Here is a 20,677-nt window from a genome sequence, read left to right as displayed (position 1 = left end):
AGGCATTTGATTATTAATTTTTATTATGTTCAGCTTGTTTACACTCTTAAAGCAGTCTTTGGCTGTATGGTTTCATAAAGCACCTTTAACATCCAAACAACCTTTCTGTTTCACAGCAGGTTCTTTGGTGGAAAATGTCTCAACATACTGTAAAAAGTTAGAAAGGAAATATTTATTTTATGAATCTTTGACTTGGAAAACCAAAAAAGGTTTTTCTACAGCATCACTGTTCAGATCCATTCTTTTTAAAAGTGCCGTTTTAATGTAAGCAGGAGTGAATGTGATGTTTGATTCTGCTCAGTCCGGCGTGACTAACAGCCTGCGTTGAAACGCTTCAGAGAACCAAACGTCAATCAAGCGATGACAGCCGACAGACCTCAACATCAGACACTCAGAGCAGATGAGATCAGAGAGATTGTCAGATTTCTTACTGAGAATAATCATTGTGGAAATCACATTGGAACCGGATGGCTAACCTGTGATCAGGACTTTGATTTTTTCTGAGCAATACGCTTACAGTGGTGAGGTTTATGAAATCCAACTTCTAGATATTTCCTCAGTGTTTGATTGCTCAGAGTTCATGTGTCATCAATGTATTTCTTAGTTAGAGGAAATTAAAATAAACACAAGTGGGACAATAGTTGACACAAGATAACAGATGATATGTTTGAGTTTATTTTAGAATTGAGATATAAATAGTTGATTAGGGATTTTTTATCAAGATGTTGGCGGCTTCTTTTCTTTTCTTGGCAACCTTATTAAGGCAAATAAATGAGTAATGGCACATATCTGGGTCTCCAGGAAAGAGAGAGAGAGATAAAAAATATATCTTTAAAATATCCTTCTTGTGGTATGAGGGAGACACCCAATCTTCACAAACACTTCAACTCTGTCATAAATATATTTGCCCTCTTATCCAAGATCCCAGGAGTTTGAATTCACCAACAGCCATCTTTACAGATCTACATGTGTCTCCAAACATCACTGCTCGGTTTCCTCAAAGAGAACGGATGAATTATAATGAAAGACACAAACAGTGATTGTTTTATAGTCCTGAAACTCAACGTGAGCTTGGCACCTCATGAAAGACATGAAAAGCACTACAAATACATTTGACTTGACTCGTACATCATTTCGGGTGTGCTATTCGCTTTAAGCATCAATTTTTATATTAAAGTTTGCAATGTTATAATGATTTTATACATGCATAAGATCTAAGATCAATGCAATAGATGCTGTTTCGAGTGTCTAAAGTTTTGAGTCTCTTTCGTCACATTTATGTTTTTTTCTTGATGTTGACCCACAGGTGATTCAAACCCCAAAGAGAGCAGCCCGTTCATCAACAGCACTGATGGTGAGAAGAGCCAGCAGTATGACGGCAAGAACATGGCCCTGTTTGAGGTACACACACACACACAAACTATAGCGATGAAGTGAATTAAAGTCTCTGACAGTCATTAATCATTATAATTAGTGTTTGAAGGGCAGAGAAACTAGAGGACAGCAGGTGGATGATAGCGGCACATCTCCAGCACATTAAGATTTACTGTAACAGAACCACAAAAATGACACAAATGTATCTCTAACAGGGCAGTGTGATGTGCTTTAATGCACCGGTATCTCACATGTATGCATGTGACACAACTCGGATTGAAGCTACTTTTTTTGTTTTTTTATCCGTATGCTCTACCAGTAGTGCCGCAAGGATGAGGTATTTTTCAGGTTTTGTCCAACAGACTGCCAAAACTATTTTTTAATAATATACTGTATGAGTGCTTTATATATCTGCAATAAGGTACGTTGGTGACCAAAGACTACTGTAAATGTTTACTAACAGTGTATTTGTTTTGTGTTGTTGTGTTTTTGCAGGAGGAGATGGACACAATTCCCATGGTATCGTCTCTTCTCAGCAGTCTTGCCAACTACTCCAATCTGCCTCAGGGCAGCAAAGAACACGAGGAGGCCGAGAACAACGAGGGCTCACGAAAGAAACCCGTTCAGGTACCAAAACATGGATATACCTGCTGTTGATTTACACATTATACATTTACAGCGAGCTCTTGTAAGGTGTGATTAAATTGATTGTTGCCAGATTGAACCTATAAATGTGACTTGTTTTGGCAAAATGAGTCTGAATTGAGCTACACAGGCGAAAGAAAGTATAAAATTAGATTTTGGTCGAAATTGAGCCCTCATCTAGCGATCCCAATGCTCTGAATAGTCACTAAACATCTAAAATTATATGTATTTGTACGTTTTCTGAGAGCTGTACCGTCCTATATGCTTAACCAATTCAAAGATGCACATGACATTTTGGTTTTGGTTTTAAAACATGCAGGAAATATAAAATAAAGTGCAGGACTTGATGTTTAAATAGTTATTAAGACATGAAAACAACGTCTTTCTAAACAAAAGTTCAATGCATCCCAGAAAGGATTGTTCCAGTGCACCTATACAGCCACCGCGAGGGTGGGGGCCGACACAACAAACACCCCAAAACTCTCGGGCCAGCACCATATGTCCAAACCCCAGTCAAAACTGCCCATTCCACCACAAACAATCTGAAAACAGGGCTTTAAGTGCAAAATATCGAAATTGTCCTTTAACTTTTGAAGAAAAATATTTAATGTGTAAGATTATATTAGATCCTTGCATTACAGTAGATCTTAAAGCTGTCTCTGTATGTCTAAATGTCAATCAATAAAAGAAAGAAAAGAGTTAAACAAATATTTTTCCTATAGATATTGTTTTTGACTTTGTGTGTGATAAATCTAATAGTTTTACCAGGGATTTTAAGGTATGAATGCAGTGATTTTGTTTCTAAACCTTCAAGATTCTTTCTTGATTTTTCTCAAAATAAACTTTGCTGACTCTATCAACATTTGCCAGCACGGGTTGTAAATGCAGTCTTTTTCTCTACCCAATAAGCAATAGCTGTCATTTCACCATCTAGGTTAATTAATAGACCAGATATAGTCCAGCAATGAGTAACCGGTTGCATGTTTTTGCCAAAATAACACTCAGATGAGATGTCTGATATTCAATCATCTAAGCAATGTCAACAGTGATTACAAGGTGTTTGTATTTATGTATTACATTTCATTTATTTTTGGGCTGTGACCAATGCAAGATGCTTATTTTTGCCTTGTTTTAGCCTAGATGTCTGGGCTGTGCTTGGACGGCTATTAGACTTCTTTAAAGCACAAAATAGCTTGCTGTGTACTATGCATGTGCGATGTGGCTTAAACTTTGATTTGAAAAATGTTGAAAATGTTACAGTTTCCCTGCTAGAGTGGACAAAATGTAATTTTAGTAACAATTTAAACATCAGCTTACATCAGCCCTCAGCCGACCCATTCAAACTAAAGGGAGAGGAAGAGAAATCGAAATAAAACGGGGAAATGAGAGAAGGAATTGGATTTGCCCTCTCAACACGAGTGAGAAGAGAGTGATAATCTTCCTCTCGTCTCACACAGCGACTTCAACTTAATTAGCTCGCAGCCGCTCTCCAATCAGTGTCCGTTTTGAGAGGTTCAATCCGCTCATCTCCAGCAGCAAATGTACCCGAGCCCAACGTCGAAGTTCGGCCGCGGGGGTCCTCTGATGACCAAATACATCATCTGAGTTCAGCCCACATCTCATACTGAAAGCATCCGCCTAGCAACCACCCTGAACACCCTAGCAACAGGATGTGAATGTGTTAAAATCAGTCCTGCCTTTAGTGACAGAAACAGCACACATAAGCGTTAATCAATTATAAGCTGTGCATGGTTATTGCATCTTTGCCTTTAAATTTATTGTACTGCACAACCATAATTGTGTTAATGTATATAAATAAAACAATTGACATGTTAGTCTGAACTCACTGATGCTTCATAATTCGCCAAATAGAAGATTTCAGTCTTAACACATCAATGAAGGGTGACAGCATGAGAAAAATGTGTTCTCTTTTTCCAAAGCATGATGTAAGAGGAGTAGTTTTTAACTTATAATGTGAGGTTATCAGATGTCCCGGGACATGTGGTCATTACAGAGACCATATGCTCTTTCTGGATGGCTTGTCGACGTGCACTGCATGAACACACACACAAACGCACACATAATAACTTGAACACACACAAAGTGACAGTAAAAAATGGTTATTCATGTCAAGCTGTAAGGGAACAGAGGCACAGAGCAGTTATTTGTGTAGTTTTTGAACATGCTCGCAGTATCTGTGCTTTTAATAATTCACCTTCACTAAACTAAAGTCACATTAACACTGCCAGCTCCTGTTTGAGGAGCCAAGCAAGAGGAGAATACTGCAGGCTCATCTCCTCCTCTTCACTGCTTTCTTCTCCCTTCTTCCCTATCATTTATATCCCGTTGCTTTCTTTCTTTCCTCTGCTCTCATCTCCTTTCCTCTCCCATCATCTGTCCTCTGTTCTCTCCTCCTCCTCCCCTCTCTCCTCTGTATTCTCCTCCTTCCATCTCTCTCTTCCTCTCTCCTCCCTTCACGTATCCCATTTGTTCTTTCTTCTCTCTCTGTCTCTTATCTCTCCTCTTTTTTTTCCTCCTCTCTCCTCTGTTCTCATCTCCTTTTCCCACCTCCTATTTCTCCTCATCTTCTCTTGTTTGCTTTCCTTTGTTCTGCCCTCTTCTCTCCTCTCCTTTCACCTCCAAACTTCTTTCCTCTCTCTGTTTTGCCCTCTTTTCTTCTCTATTCTCTTCTCTCCTTAGTTTTCTCTGTCATTCTCATCTCCTTTCTCCTCCTCTCTCCTATGCTCTCATCTCCTTTTCCCACCTCCTATTTCTCCTCATCTTCTCTTATTTGCTTTCCTTTGTTCTGCCCTCTTCTCTTCTCTGCTCCCTCTCTCCTGTCGTCTCTTCTCTCCTCTCCTTTCACCTCCTCACGTCTTTCCTCTCTCTGTTCTGCCCTCTTTTTCCTCTATTCTCTTCTCTCCTCTGTTTCCTCTGTCATTCTCGTCTCCTTTCTCCTCCGCTCTCCTTTGCTCCAATCTCCTTTTCCCTCTTCTTATTTCTCCTTCTCTTCTCTTGGTTGCTCTCCTTTGTTCTGCCCTCTTCTCTGCCTTCTCTCTCCTGTCATCTCTTCCATCCTTGGTTCTCTCTTTTCACCTTCTCACTTCTTTCCTCTTCTCTGCTCCCTTAGTCACTCTGTCTATTTGCTCATCTGCTCTCATATTCTTTACCCTCCTCTTATTTCTCATCATCTTCTCTTGTTTTCTCTCCTTTTGTCCTCTTCTCTCTTCTTTACCCTACTTTCCTTTCTCCTCCTCTTTCCTCCCTTCTCTCCTTTGCTGTTCTTTGTTCTGCCCTCCTTTCTCCTCTTATCTCTTCTCTCCTCTGTTCTCTCTGTCATTCTCATCTCCTTTCTCCCCCTCTCTCCTCTCCTTTTTCCTCCTCTTATTTCTCCTTCTCTTCTCTTATTTGCTCATCTTTGTTCCGCCCTCTTTTCTCCTCTCTCTCCCTCTCTCCTGTCGTCTCTTCTATCCTCTTTTCTCTTCTCTCCTTTCACCTCCTCACTTCTTTCCTCTTCTCTGCTCCCTTACTCTCTCTCTTTCTTTATTTGCTCCTTTGTTCTCATCTTCTTGAACCTAATTTACTTTCTCCTCCTCTCTCCTCTACTCTCATCTCCTTTTTTCTCCTCTTATTCCTCCACCTCTTCTCTTATTTGCTCTCGTTTGTTCTGCCCTCTTTTCTCTTCTCTCTCTCTTTCTCCCTCTCATCTCTCTCCTGTCCTTTCACTTCCTCACTTCTTTTCTCTTCTCTACTCCCTTACTCTCTCTCTCTGTGTGTCTTTATTTGCTCCTCTGCTCTCATCTTCTTTATTCTACTCTTCTTTCTCCTCCTTTTGGTAACACTTTATTTTACGACCCGCAAAGTACCGCGTAATTAAACCGAATTTACAGCGTACCTACTTGTAACAACAGGGTACCTCTACAGTACGTACTTGTAGGTATAAGGGAATTATATTTTAAGTTTGGGGTAATAAGGGGGTAAGAATATGAAGAATTATAAATTATTTATACTCTAAGTATTTTATAACAACAGGGTACCTATTGTAATATTACGTGGTAAGTATGACTTAGTCAAGTCTATGGGGAAATGATGTTTCATTTTTTATTTTATTTTATTGTGAATTTTTCATATTGACTACTGAATGTTGTATACAGTCGATGTCTACGAGCCACATCGGCAAATAAATATAACAGCGCATCACTTTTATTTTAGTAGCCTATATTACTTGCTTTTAATAACACACGTCCAGCTGATTTAACGTGGTTATCTTTTTTTAAGGTAAGTACAATAAAAATAGCAACTTATTCCCTATTTACCAGGAAACTCTTACATTTGCGGACATATTTGAAGTGGTGCTTTGCTATTTATTTACTTTTATTTCAAATGACACAATAATGACCACAAAGCAGCACGCTATTTGTTTATTTTTAATAGGTGTTATCATTGGTAGAATTAAACTTTGCAACATGTGTAAAGTATTTTAGCCAAATATAATTTATGCAATGGCAAACCAGAATGAAACAACAGCAGATATCAGCTCCCGCTAAGCAAAAGACGACCACATGCGTAGGCTACTGCGCAGGTGTAGAGCGCGCGGTCGTCTGCAGGAGGTTTGCTGGAACGCGATCCTGAGGTGAAATTTTTTAAGAGGTTTTAAAAACTTTCTACACTGTGGAGTACGGCTGCGAGTGATGTGAGCAGGATCCGCATGCTGAATAAGGTAACTGGTTTTGTTAATACATGACTCAAGCATTTCAAACAATGTTTTTTCAAGAAAGTTGCCAGCTAACAGTAGCAGCAGGTAAGCTAGCACATAAATTAGCCTAAAGTTATTAACTGGCTCAAAAAACTCAGTTTCTGTCAAGGCACAGTGAAGAAACATTTACTGAAGGCTTTCATTTATGTTTTTTATATTTATTGCAGAACAGCATTTGAGACGACATCAACTCATCATCCGAGTGGACAAGAACACCAACAGAGGAAGCCAGCCGCAAAAACAACGAAAAATTGTCATGACTTTTTATTTGAAATAAAATTTTTGTGATAATAAAAATGAAGTGTTAAGTGTTGGCTTAATTATAGTGTTTTAAAGATGTTTTGAAATAAGTTGTTTTAAAATAAAAATAACAATATTCTGTATGTTTATGGTATTTACCCTATAACATTAATAACAAGAGGTGAACAAAGCACCACTTTAGTTTACAGCCCGCAAATGTGAGAGTTACCCGGTACATACACAGAACAAGCGGGGAATAAGCCCCACTTTAATTTACAGCCCACAAATATAAGAGTTACCTGGTAACTCCTGTATATACAGATCAAAGAGGTACAAGTTGCTATTATTTTTATTGTGTGTTATATTTTATTTGCCGATGTGGCTTGTAGACATCCACTGTAGGCTATACAATAGGCTATACAATAGGCCTACACTTCATCAGGTAAGTAGCATATATGAAAAAAAAAACATATTACACATAGACCATATTACCCATAGACGTCATACATACCACGTAATATTGCAGTGGGTGCCCTGTGGTTGTGAAATACTTAGAGAATAGTTTTCCATATATTCTTACCCCCTTCTTACCCCAAACTTAAAATATTGTTCCCTTATAACTACAAGTACGTACTGTAGAGGTACTCTGTTGTTACAAATAGGTACGCTGTAAATTCTGTATAATTACGCGGTACTTTGCGGGTCGTAAAATAAAGTGTTACCCTCCTTTTTCCTCTCCTTTCTCCTTTGCTGTTCTCTGTTCTGCACTCTTTTCTCCTCTCTCCTCTCCTCTGCTCTCTTTGTTTCACTTGGCTCATTTCTCTTCCTCTCTCCTCTGATCTCATCTCCTTTTCCCTCCTCTTATTTCTCCTCCTCTTCTCTTGTTTGCTCTCCTCTATTCTGCCCTCTTCTCTCTTCTCTCTCCCTCTCTCCTGTCTTCTCTTTTATCCTCTGTTCCGTCCTTTTCTTTTACCTCCTAACTTTTTTCCTCTTCTCTGCTCCCTCTCTCCTGTCGTCTCTTCTATGCTCCGTTCTCTCATCTCATTTTGCCTTCTCACAATTTCCTCTTCTCTGCTCAGGTACTCTCTCTGTCTCTATTTGCTCCTCTGCTCTTATCTTCTTTACCCTACTTTCCTTTCTCCTCCTCTTTGCTCTATTCTCTCCTTTCGTGTTCTCCATTCTGCCCTCATTTCTCTCCTCTCCTCTGTTCTCTCTGACTCTCTCATCTCCTTTCTTCTCCTCTCTCCACTGCTCTTATCTCCTTTTTCCTCCTCTCATTTCTCCTTCTCTTCTCTTGTTTGCTCTCCTTTGTTCTGCCCTCTTCTCTCTCCCTCTCTCCTGTCATCTCTTCTATCCTTTGTTCTCTCCTTTCACCTCCTCACTTCTTTCCTCTTTTCTGCTCCCTTACTGTATCTGTTTCCATTTGCTCCTCTGCTCTCATCTTCTTTATCCTACTTTTCTTTGTCCTCCTCTTTCCTCTCTTCTGTTTCCCTGTCTTCTGTTGTCTGTTCTATCCTCTGTTCTCTCCTCTCTTTTCACCTCCTCTCTTTCCTCTTTTCTGCTCCCTTACTCCGTCGGTCTCTATTGGCTCCTCTGTTCTCATCTTCTTGACCCTATTGTACTTTCTCCTCCTCTCTCCTCTACTCCCAACTCCTTTTTCCTCCTCTTATTTCTCCTCCTCTTCTCTTATTTGCTCTCGTTTGTTCGGCCCTCTTTTCTCCTCTCTCTCTTTCTCCCTTTCTATCTCTCTCCTCTCCTTTCACTTCCTCACTTCTTTTCTCCTCTCTGTTCCCTTACTTTCTGTCTTTATTTGCTCCTTCACTTTCATGTTCTTTATTCTACTCTTTGTTCTCCTCCTTTTTCCTCTCTCCTTTGCTGTTCTCTGTTTTGCCCTCTTTTCTCCTCTCTCCTCTCCTCTGCTCGCTTTCTCTCATCTCCTTTCCACTCCTCACCTTTCTCCTTCTCTCTTTTTTTCTCTGTTTTCTCTTCTTCTCCCTTCGTCTCTTCTCTCCTCCTCTCCCCTTTTCTCTCCTCTCCTGTCCTATGCTCCTCTCCTGCTATGAATTATATCTAGCATTAAAAAACTATTGTTGGAGCACATACAGAGCTCTCGAAAAATTGAAGATAAATGCACACCTGTAACCTCATATTAGTTGGATTCTATAGACAATTATTGAAATTAGAAGCCCAAAGAATAAAAACATTACTACTTATCTTTGATTTAACCATAAGAAGTTAAATTTAGTTTTTGTTTAGTTTGGGTCACATTTAAGTAATGTTATTAATTACTATGATTAGATATAATAGTATATACATCATAAATAATAAAGTAATTTTATTACAGATAGATTTTATTTACTACCCAAAACTTCCTATTAAAGTGCTGTCACTCAAAGCTGTATTGTCATGTGTAAATAAACTCATCTTGCTCCTGCAGCGGGATGGGTTGCATCTCGCTCTGACTCACGGGTGTCCGTGGCAGGGGTGCACGGCTGCGGGCACCATGATTGTATAATTTAAACAGCTGGCCGTAGTCGCATGGGACCGAAACACCTGAGGCTTAGAGTCCGGGTCTTCCAGCAGTTATCTCAGAGGACTGCTGGGCATCTGCTCTCTGCTCTCTTTACCTGAGATTCTCATAGGCTGGAGATCACAGGGGAAATCATAAATACACAAACAGAAAGAAAGAAGTTCGATTATACACCTGCTCCAGATACACGGGCAGTCAATCGAAACATCTCAGCTATGATGAAGTCTATTTGCTCCAGAGGCTCAGATGAGGAATGACTGCTGCCAAACTCTGTTGATTCAGATTTTCTCACTGGTTTGACACACCACTGCAGTTTGGAAAATGAGACCTAAATTCAGCCCGCATGGTGTGGAAACAACACTTTTGACTCAAACAAACACAGCTTGCTAAACACAGAAATATCACAGAAAAAATGTTGTGTACTACTGAATCTATCTGTCTGTCTGTCTGTCTGTCTGTCTGTCTGTCTGTCTGTCTGTCTGTCTGTCTGTCTGTCTGTCTGTCTGTCCATCCATCCATCCATCCATCTACAGTGTCTTGAGTGTCTGTATGCCTGCCTGCCTTTCTGTATTTCTGTCTGTCTTTCTATCTACTCCGTCTGTCTGTCTGTCTGTCTGTCTACAATGTGTGTCTATCTGTTTTTTCTATCTACAGTGTCTGTCTGTCTGTCTGTCTGTTTTTCTGTCTGTCTGTCTGTCTGTCTACAGTGTTTGCCTGTCTATCAACAATGTCTGTCTGTCTGTCTAAAATGTGTGTCTGTCTGTCTGTTTTTTTTCTATCTACAGTGTCTGTTTGTCTGTTTTTCTGTCTGTCTGTCTGTCTGTCTGTCTGTCTGTCTGTCTGTCTGTCTAAAATGTGTGTCTGTCTGTCTGTTTTTTTCTATCTACAGTGTCTGTCTGTCTGTCTGTCTGTCTCTTTTTCTGTCTGTCTGTTTGTCTGTATGTGTGTGTGTGTGTGTGTGTGTGTGTGTGTGTGTGTGTGTGTGTGTGTGTGTGTGTGTGTGTGTGTGTGTGTGTGTGTGTGTGTGTGGGGGTTGGCAAATGTGGTTTACGAGGACATGAATAGTGTATAATTACATGTTAACTATGCTATTACCATGGTTTATGAGGACAAAGGAAGTGTCCTCATAAACTGAAACGCTAAAAAAACATACTAAATGGTAGTTTTTCATAGATTAAAGACTGGCAACAGGTTTTTGTGACATTGGGGTTAGGGACTGGGGTAGGTTAGGGGAATAGAATATAACAGTTTGGACAGTATAAAATGCATTGCGTCTATGGAAAGTCCCCATAAACCATGTATGCCTGACTGTGTGTGTGTGTGTGTGTGTGTGTGTGTGTGTGTGTGTGTGTGTGTGTGTGTGTGTGTGTGTTGGTTTGGATAAGAGCAAGCAAACAGTAATTGCAAACACACAGTGAGTAAAGGCATACAAACAAAGTACATATAGTATTTAAATATTAAAGGTATAGCGGAAGATTTTCCCGAATTATTTAAAAGAACCGCCCCTCGATATTTTTTATATTTCTCTTGCGACCCTCAGACATTTTGAAAAAAGACAGCGAGAATGCGAGCTTCAATGAATGGTTGAAACCGTAACACAACACACATACACGTGAAAGTGCGCATGTGCAGCAAGCGAACCTAGAGGCGAGCACGTACGACGGTTATACGTCAACATATAATCAAAATGATTGACATCTGGGATGACCGATAGTCTTGATGATCCACCCGGAAAACGAAAATCTTCCGCTATACCTTTAACATAAATCTCAGGGTGGATATTGTGAGAATGAGATTGGTGCTTTGGCTTTCTAAACATTATTGCGCAGATTTGTGTGGTGATGAAACAGACATTAAGACTCTCATTTTAGAAATCACAGGTGCGGTAACAGTTCAAGTGTCAACCAAACCATTCATTAGTAAACAATGAACATATGGTGCTCATTTACACTTTACTGCAAAAAGATATAGTGATCTGCAAACAGATTTGACGCTATCATTGTGCTTTTTTACATCGAATGGTGCACACATTCACTTTTTGCCTGTGATAAATACATAAACTTGGATGTCAAGGTTATTTTAGTCTTCAATAAAAGATGCACAGCCCCGTCGTCAGCTCATTTGGGGAACCACTGATCAATGTGTGTAAAAAAACCACCTCACTGACCCAATACAGCACTGATACACATCCCATCTCCTCTCAAGGAGATTGCTAATATAATGCAATTATCCTCGAGTTCAAGAAGGGTCATGGGGAGGAAACTCGGTTCACCAAGCAGGATGAATACACAGGCGAGAACAAGGCAACATGACAGTGGTGTGCAGGATGAATGCTAACACACCCCTCTATTCACACTCATGATTAAATCTGAAGTAATGGCCGTCTGCAGTCCTGTGAGACTACAGTACATGAAGACATGAATCAATTGTTAGTATAGTTGAGCACACACACACATACACAAATGCATACAAACAGCCACAAAGATGCACATACATACACGCACACACACACACCTGTACACATAAAGACACATGGACACAAATGCACGCGTGCACACACACACACAGGCACGTACGCATACATACATACACACACAGATGCATACAAATGCCCACAAAGATGCACATACACATTGCACAAAAACACAGACACATGGACTCAAATGCATACACACACACACACGCACACACACGTCTTTTGCAGACTCGACGTGCCAACAGATGGCAAACTGGGAAACAAGACTTTTAATTTAATTAACCTGAAATAAATAAGACGTGCTGAATAATGCATGCCATTAAATTCAATATCAGCCATGCAAATGCAAATTCAGTGCGGGATAATTTGATTTTTGAAGGCAGGATTAATTTCAGTATTAATGTAATCTAATATAATGTGGCTTTATAAGCCGCGTCTAAACAACGGAAAAGCAATAATTACATTCTGTGATAAGGCCGCAAATTAAGCGAACCTCAAGTCTGTGATGCTTGTACAATTTACACGAAACACCTTTTTTGTTGTTGTGCAACAACTTTAATGCAGTCATTACACTTTATGTAATGCATCAAAGCTTTTCAAAATCTCTTAAAGTAGTTACAAATTCCAATCTGTTAAATTTATTTTACAATTATAATATCTTACATCATTTACACCAGGTACATATAAACAAAGTAATAATTTCATGAGACCAAATACTGCTGGTTTGATCAACCCAAAACGAATAAAATCTCATTTTTGACCATCAAACACGGATACACCAAAGCCGCGTCTGGATCTCACGTCCAAATCTTTCTAAGCAAATGTTCAAATCTTTACTAATTGACTGCAGATATGAATATTATACATATATATTCTCACCTGAACTAATCTTAAACCAAGAAACGGTAATATTGAAAAACTGAAAAATTTCATTTATTGCTATCATTCAATGTGTCAGGCTGGGATCGATATCAACAGATACTTCATCAAACCACAAATCAACTATGTCTTGATCACATCTTCAGCAATCATTTCATTTCTGCTGTACAGTTTTTATTTTTAAGGAAGCTCAAATCTTTGTAAATGATTCGACTGATGGAAGTTTGTAGATGTATGCAAATAAACTGCATATGCATTCTTACATTTTAAAGCCTCCTGCCCATCATAAGTTCAACAGAATGCCCATGTGACAATACTGCAAATGTTACAGTCTGAGATTTTCTGTGCAGTCCATTAAACTTTTGCTGGAATATGCAAATGTGTGCGTATTTAATAAGATGTCCGATGTGAATAGTTTAATCTTTAATTGTTCGTTTTTCATTTGACAGAATTTTATTTTGATAAAACAGAAGAACAATTATAGCTGATTTATCTGTAGCACCTTATCTTATAGCAGTTCAGTCGACATCTCTCTGTATGTATGAGGGCTCAACACACAGACTCTTATAGCCAAAGGGATCCCAGGCAGAGACACGAAGATCATCTTTGCCATTTTGACATCATTCTCTTTATGCTAATGTGCGTGTTGTCAGAGGAATGTTAATCAGATTTACCGTCTGTGCCCTGCGGTGTGGCTTTCTCATCTCAACGCTGTCTTTCTTGCATTCATTTTTCCAGCCCACGACTCGATGACAGCAAAGACATTATTCAAATATAGTTCTTTCTTTTATGCTAGAAATTGCACAGGGCATAAAAAACAACGGCTGGACAATGAATGCCAAGTATCTATTATATATTATATATGTTATTGCTATTAGCATGGCTGGGCTATATTGACCACAATTTATCTCGATAATTTTGGGATGAAATTTTGTTTCATAAATCATCCAATATCATATTTGCAGCAGACATTTGCACAAACACAATGATCATCAATTCACATGGCTTGCTGAAAAAAGCTGGTGAATGATAAAACAGAAACTTTACATGAATTTAAGAGTTTTATCTACAGACCAGAGTAACAATGAAACTTTTGACTTGGGCCAGTAAGCAACCATTTAATGCCACACAGCAACAGCATAGCCAAGCCCAGTATAAATTTGCTTTGCACCAGCAGTTTTTTATGAGCAAATTCACCAGAAAAATTCAGCATTTTGTATATAATACAAATTAAGTTTAGCACATAAACTGTCTTTTCATTCTCTGTGTGGAAACTGAAGCACAACAAAATGACTGTAAAGAAATAGACCAGGGTGATAGAATAATGGGTTTATTCATAAAAAGTGTGTCAAGATAAGATTATACCTCCTCTTTTATGATAATAACACCGTTCCACAATATACTGCACCATTTCCTGCCCCAACATCCATGAATCCAAGCAAATAGCACTTTATTGCTCATAAAAGACCGACTACAACCTAATGTCTTTCTCTCGCATGTCTGGCATCTCTCTAATTATAAACACAGGAGTTTGCTGCCCGTGAGGCGTCTTTATGTTACTCAGAGTGAGGGAGATGTGTTAGATCAGCACTTTGTGATTAAAGTGCTGTCGCTAGGAAGTTTGTGGTACTGCAGGGCAGGGGTACTTTTTGCTAAATGTAGGCCGTAGTCCAAAATACCAAAACATTACCATGGTACCATTGTAGACAGCCAAACATTGTAGTTAAACAGACAGACAGACAAGCAAAGAGACACTGTAGATGTACATACACACATAAAAACAAACAGACAGACCGACAAACAGAAAGCCAGAAAGACAGACAGACAGACAGACACACACACACACACACACACACACACACACACACACACACACACACACACACACACACACACACACACATGCTGTATATCATGTTAGCTCTAAGAATAACTTTGAAACCAGTGTTGTTTTTGGCAGCCCTTTTAGTTTTAGTCACATTTTAGTCACTTGTAAAATGTATAGTTTTAGTCAAGTTTTAGTCGACGAAAACGCAAAAAGGTTTTAGTCAAGTTTTAGTCGACGAAAACGCAAAAAGGTTTTAGTCAAGTTTAAGTCAATTTTAGAAAAAAAAAGTATTTTTAACCAATGAATTTAGGTTAAAAAGTGTGGTGTATTTAATACAATTAAAATGTGCATTAAGGTTGTCCCTGAGGGCTTGCCGTTGTTTTAGTCAGTGTGCCTTCTGCGCATGTCATAACAAAAACTTATGAAGAAAAAAGTTTAGCCTAATATTCCCTCGTGTTGAGTTTGTGTTTTGAGACCTCGCTTATAAAGTTGAGAAACGCGTGCCTTGCCTTATTTAAATACATCACAAAAAGTATTGGAAATGGGCTTAGGTTTGACAAGCAGATACATGTAAAACCTTAAGCTCACCATGAAATGTGTCACAAGCCGATTGTCGAGTAAAATTGAATGTATATGATATGTTAACAGCGTGACTTGTTAGTTACCTTTAAAAAATATTAGCGTGATGAGCCTTCAGGTGCCGCTTGAGATTGGTGGTATTCTTCCCACCTAGTTTGTGGCCACATTTACAGTCATCTCCCAATATGCATTCCGTTTTTCTGTCTGAAGGATTATACTGAAAGTATGTCCATAAATCATCTCGTCATTTCCGTTTATTGGCGTCACCGCTACGGTCCTGCGAACTCGCCACAGCCGCAGGTGTGTTGTTGTTGTTTGAAAAATCTGGTGCGCGTGCGCGGCATGGCGGCAGCCGGGTGGTGGGCGTGAGCGTGACCCAAAACAAGGATAGAAAGCGGCAGCATTTAGCTAAAAACAGACAGATTTCACGCAAAATAGGCAGAAATGACATGCATTATGAACGTGAGACTTATAATCCTTTTCGTTTCGTCTCGTTTCGTCAACGAAAACTCAAAAGCGTCTCGTCATGTTTTCGTCACCTTATAGACATTTTTAGCTAGTCATCGTCGTGTTAGCGTCATAAAAAATATGTGCGTCAACGAAATCATTTCGTTATCGTCATCGTTGACGAAAACAACACTGAATAACTTTGAAACCCCTTGAAATGAATTATACAGATGGTTCATCTGGTTAAATTAACTACAGTACAACAATAACTCTGTTTTTTACCTTTTTTTGAAAAGTAAAGGTATAAAGATGTGCTTTTGCTCATTCAGAAGTCTCTATGATTTTTGTGTTTAATGGGTGATTGGCAGGAAACTGCTTTATGGTTGCTATGTGTTTTACTAGTTACTAGGTGTTAGTTAACTGACCCAAGTCAACAGAACTAACCTCTAAGTATTATTATTTATTATATACCAGGTAAATATATACCATATAATTTATATGTGGCCCATGCTGAGGAGCTAAGGAAGTGAAAAATAGCAAGGTTTTCATAAAAATATGTACATTAGGCCCTTGTCTATCGTTCACAATGCTCCAAATAATAATAGTAGTAATTAAACATCTAAAATTATTTTTATTTGGACGTTTTCTAAGAGGTGTACCTTCCTATATATTTCCTAAATCAAAGGATACGTGTCCACCGGAAGCAGAGCATGTGTGCTTCTGACGTTTCGAAACCTGCAGAAATGAGAAAATAAAGTGCAGGACTTTTTTGATGTTAAAAGAGGCATTAACTCTTTCCCTGCCATTGACGAGTTATTTAGTCAAATTAAGAAAAGACGCTTCACCGCCAAATTTCGCTTCCCTTACGAGTTTTTACGTCTATATTTCCATTATTATCCACCAGGTGGCGCTCTTACCCAACTTATAAAACACTAAGGGATCTATCATACACCCGACACAATGCAGTGCAATGCGCGACGCAAGTGTCTTTTGCTAGGTTCAACCCGGCGCAATTATCATTTTCACGTTTAGCCCCACGTTGTTTAAATAACGTCATTTTTGCACCCATGGGCGTTCTGATCTAAAAACGAGGTGTGTTCAGGCGCATTGTTGGTGCGTTGCTATTTTGAGGCAACTACAATACACTACGCCATTGACCATGCGCCTATAAATGAGACGACAACGCGGGTTTGCTTATCACATACATGAATGCACAGCAGCACAAAAAAGCTTTAAAATATGAAAAAGTAAAGCATTCAAATGTAAAAGATTATTATTGAGTCTCTTGGACATAAATGAGGAACGATTATGAGACGTTAGAAGGTGTAAAGAGCTGCTTCACCTGTAGCCTGGTAAATAAATGCTTTGCTTTAAACAAATGCATCTGTTTTTAAATGTTTTTTAAAATGCTACCTCATGGATTTATTGTATATGATGACTCTGTACCTGTGGATATGATGAAATGAGAACATTTTTAAGTAATGCTTTTTTTAAAAATCATGGCGCTGTCCAAGTGCTGAAAACGCTTCGGCTCTCCGCACGTTTGTAAATTCTTTATCTCCTGTTTGTTACAAATAAAGTATTTTTAGAGTACAAACCGTTTCTTATATACTTGTAAAACATTTTTTGATGATATTGGATATCCATACATTTACACCAAATAAAAGCCTGCTATTTTTACTTTCATGACTAAAAGAAAACTGGTTTTAAAGGTTTTAATAAAAAAATAACTATTTCAATACAAATGAAAAACAACAAATTTTTTAACATTAATCTTAAACTGGTGGTATTCTTCCTCTGCTTATCTTTTCAGTTTACAAAGTCCGTCATCTAAATAGGGATTAGACATAGCGCCAGCGCAACAGGCTTTTAAAGGGGATGAGAGCTGAGACTCTCATTGGTTTATTGCACGTTACGCCCAAAACAAACCCATTACTCATTAAAAGAATAGGAACAACTCTTTTCGACCATGCGCTCAGCGCACAAACCATTTTTCCCGTCGTTAAATTAGTAAAAGTGGATTTGGACACACCCATTTAGACCGTGTGCTTAGATCGTTAAAATAGGGCCCTAAATCATTCACTGATTCAAAAACAGTAAAAACTCAGTGTATGTTTTGATCATCGCTCTGAATCTTTATTTATTGTTTGTTTGAAAGCAGAGGGTCTGTTCTTTCATTTGATTTAATTGTATGTTTATAGACAGTTTCAGCAGTAACAACATAAACAAGCGGCTTTCGTGGTCATCACATAACTTCCGGTAAACTCCACGAAGAATAAATAACAACAAAGTCCTTTTAAATCACAAAAAATGCTGGCGGACAACTCTTTAAATAAAGGCTGGCATGGAATGAATAAAAAATATTACAGTATACTACAGTATGTTTATATGAGATGACTGTGGGAACCCTGGATTCAGTTCGTCTCTGTTTTTTTTATTAATAGACACATAAAAGATTGCACAGTTGTGTTGTTTGCTGTCAGCAGATTAAAACTAAATGATGTAATGGTTGCTGAACAACGATAAACAAAAAAACCATTAGACATGAAACTGATAACTGGAACGAAACAAATCAGATAACAGTGTCTTACAACTAACAGACTGCTGCGTGTTTGCGTTTACAGGCTCCGCGGATGGGAACGCTGATGGGAGTTTATCTGCCCTGTCTGCAAAACATCCTGGGTGTCATTTTGTTTCTGAGGATGACCTGGATGGTGGGCATCGGAGGGGTCATTGAAGCCTTCATTATAGTGCTCATGTGTTGCTCCACGGTAAGTTGTTGCATTTGATGCAAGTATAATTCCCAAATTTGCATTTCTCACACAGTAAGTTGAAGTTGCACACACAAAAACCATCTGATTAATGTCCTTATCTCTTTCATCTATGTGCTTGTCCCCTGCAGCACATATCAATGTGTTACTGAGCACACTATGCATCTCAGCGTGTATCCTCATTATTAGCGTGTCATTCGTATGTTTGTGTGTGCATGCATGAGCAACCTAGATTCTCTGGTGCCCGTGGCGGAGCTATTTTTATCCTAAAGACAGGTTACGCTTCAACCTCTTTCCTTTAATCAGACATTTTTTCGTTTGAGTCAAAACCATATTGTTAAACACATGCTGTTTATCCAGCATCTGTTTTTACAAATAGTATACAGTGTGTTTGCAGTAATTATATTTTCTCTTTTCGACCAGTCTCAAGTGCTATCTCTAAGCTTCTGTCCGTCAGGAAACATCTCCAGCTGTTTGTGGAAAAGCTTCTCTGACACTCGTGTGCTTTAATCCACGAGAGATCCAAACATTTGGCTGTAGAGACACAGACGTAACAGAAGATGCTTATAGATACTTTCAAGGAAGCACACTAAACTAAAAGCGCATACTATAGCACTGGTACAGCAGTTAAATATGGAAGAAATTGCAGGTTTTAGGTCAGTGTATTAAAGAGCACCTATTGTCCGATTCACGATTTTACATTTCTTTTGTTGTGTAAGTGTGAATTAGTGCATGTTAATGATATGCAAAAGTTACAAAAGCCAAAGTAAACAATGACGCGATAAGTTATCGTCTATAACTTAAATCTTTTTTCTTGGACGACAACAAACACACGGATTGTAGGCAACAGTTTACTTCCTGGGATTGGTGATGTAGACATGACCGACATTATCACAGCCTGTAAGTTAACTCCTGTTAGCATTGCATTGTGAGGGAATCTTTTAAACATGGTAAGGAGCGTCACATTTCCTGCTGACGTCAGAGGTATTCAGGCCAATCACAACGTACAGATTAGCTGGCCAATCAGGGACACAGCGCTTTTTTTTTAAATCCGTGCGTTTCAGGAAGAGAGTGAAATCTGGAGCTACACAAATGTATTGTATTTGGAAAATAATGTGTTTTTAACCATAAACTACGCAAACATATTGTATTATACCAAATACACAAAACATTGTTTTTAGCAATGAAATAGGTGCTCTTTATAAACACAATTTGTCCTGCATTATAGTCCACAGTGCTGGATATCACAAAATCAAAAAAATGCTGGGTTGTTTCAGCTTATGGTTGGGTAAAATATGGACAAACCCAACCGCTGGCTAGAAAATCAAGGACCAATCTTGCTTTGTGCATAGGAGCATTGTCATGTTGGCTTTGCCAGTCTGCCGAAACTGTTGCTATAAAATTATAAGTACACAATCCTCTAGAATATCATTATATGCTGTGGCATTAAGATTTCTGCTCACATAGATGAGCAAATTAGTTTAGGGTCGCAAATAAGCAGAGCTGATGCTCCTCAGGTGCGGGTGATCTACTAACACCTAATGCACTTGAGTTCAGCACCACGGACTTCTCAGCTGAAAATGCAGGGTGTGAAACCCCAGCTAACAAAGCCATAAAATACTGAAAAGAACCAGAGGACGAAAAATGAAGGGGTTACAAGATTTTTGGAAAAATTTATTAAAAATTATTAAAAATATTTTTAAAAAAATATTAAAAATAACATGGCTTGGCAAACAATATTTTTGAATAATATGTTACTCTGGCATTTCAAATAAATTTATCTGTGTGGAAAAAATCCCCTCCCTTCAACCATGCGCTCTTTGATTTCTGCAATGCCTCCACCTAGAAGCAACAGTTGCAGCCATTACAGCCAAGTGCAAAGTTTTTTAACACATGCTTTTCTGCATTAAATAATGGCACAAATACAGCAAATTTTTGCAAACATTTAGTAAATCGCGCTGCGTGAATCATATAAATAATCTCCTCTCATATATTTTGCATCTGAAAAGGAAACTCCTACACATGCATTTGCAATAAGGTCACGGTCAGTTGCAAAAATAACTACACCGCACCTATTCAGCGCTAATTATCCACTGCGCATCTTTAGTAAATCTCGATAGTTGTTAAATGTAAATGGCTCATATATGACATA

General features: G+C 38.7%; 1 protein-coding gene across 6 annotated transcripts in view; it reads left to right on the top strand.

Moving 5' to 3' along the window:
- Positions 1–20,677, top strand: part of slc12a5a (solute carrier family 12 member 5a) — a 149,600-nt gene that overhangs the window by 100,970 nt on the left and 27,953 nt on the right. For all 6 annotated transcript variants that reach the window (XM_073870523.1, XM_073870521.1, XM_073870522.1 and 3 more), the window contains 3 exons: positions 1,307–1,401; positions 1,870–2,001; positions 18,379–18,525. In XM_073870523.1, coding sequence (XP_073726624.1) covers positions 1,307–1,401; positions 1,870–2,001; positions 18,379–18,525 — 374 coding nt within the window. The remainder of the gene's footprint in view (positions 1–1,306; positions 1,402–1,869; positions 2,002–18,378; positions 18,526–20,677) is intronic.

This window comes from Misgurnus anguillicaudatus, chromosome 8 (assembly GCF_027580225.2).
Source record: "Misgurnus anguillicaudatus chromosome 8, ASM2758022v2, whole genome shotgun sequence".
Classification (NCBI taxonomy): domain Eukaryota; kingdom Metazoa; phylum Chordata; class Actinopteri; order Cypriniformes; family Cobitidae; genus Misgurnus; species Misgurnus anguillicaudatus.
The sequence above is the reverse complement of the archived record's forward strand: the minus strand, read 5'-3'. Positions and strand labels throughout refer to the sequence as shown.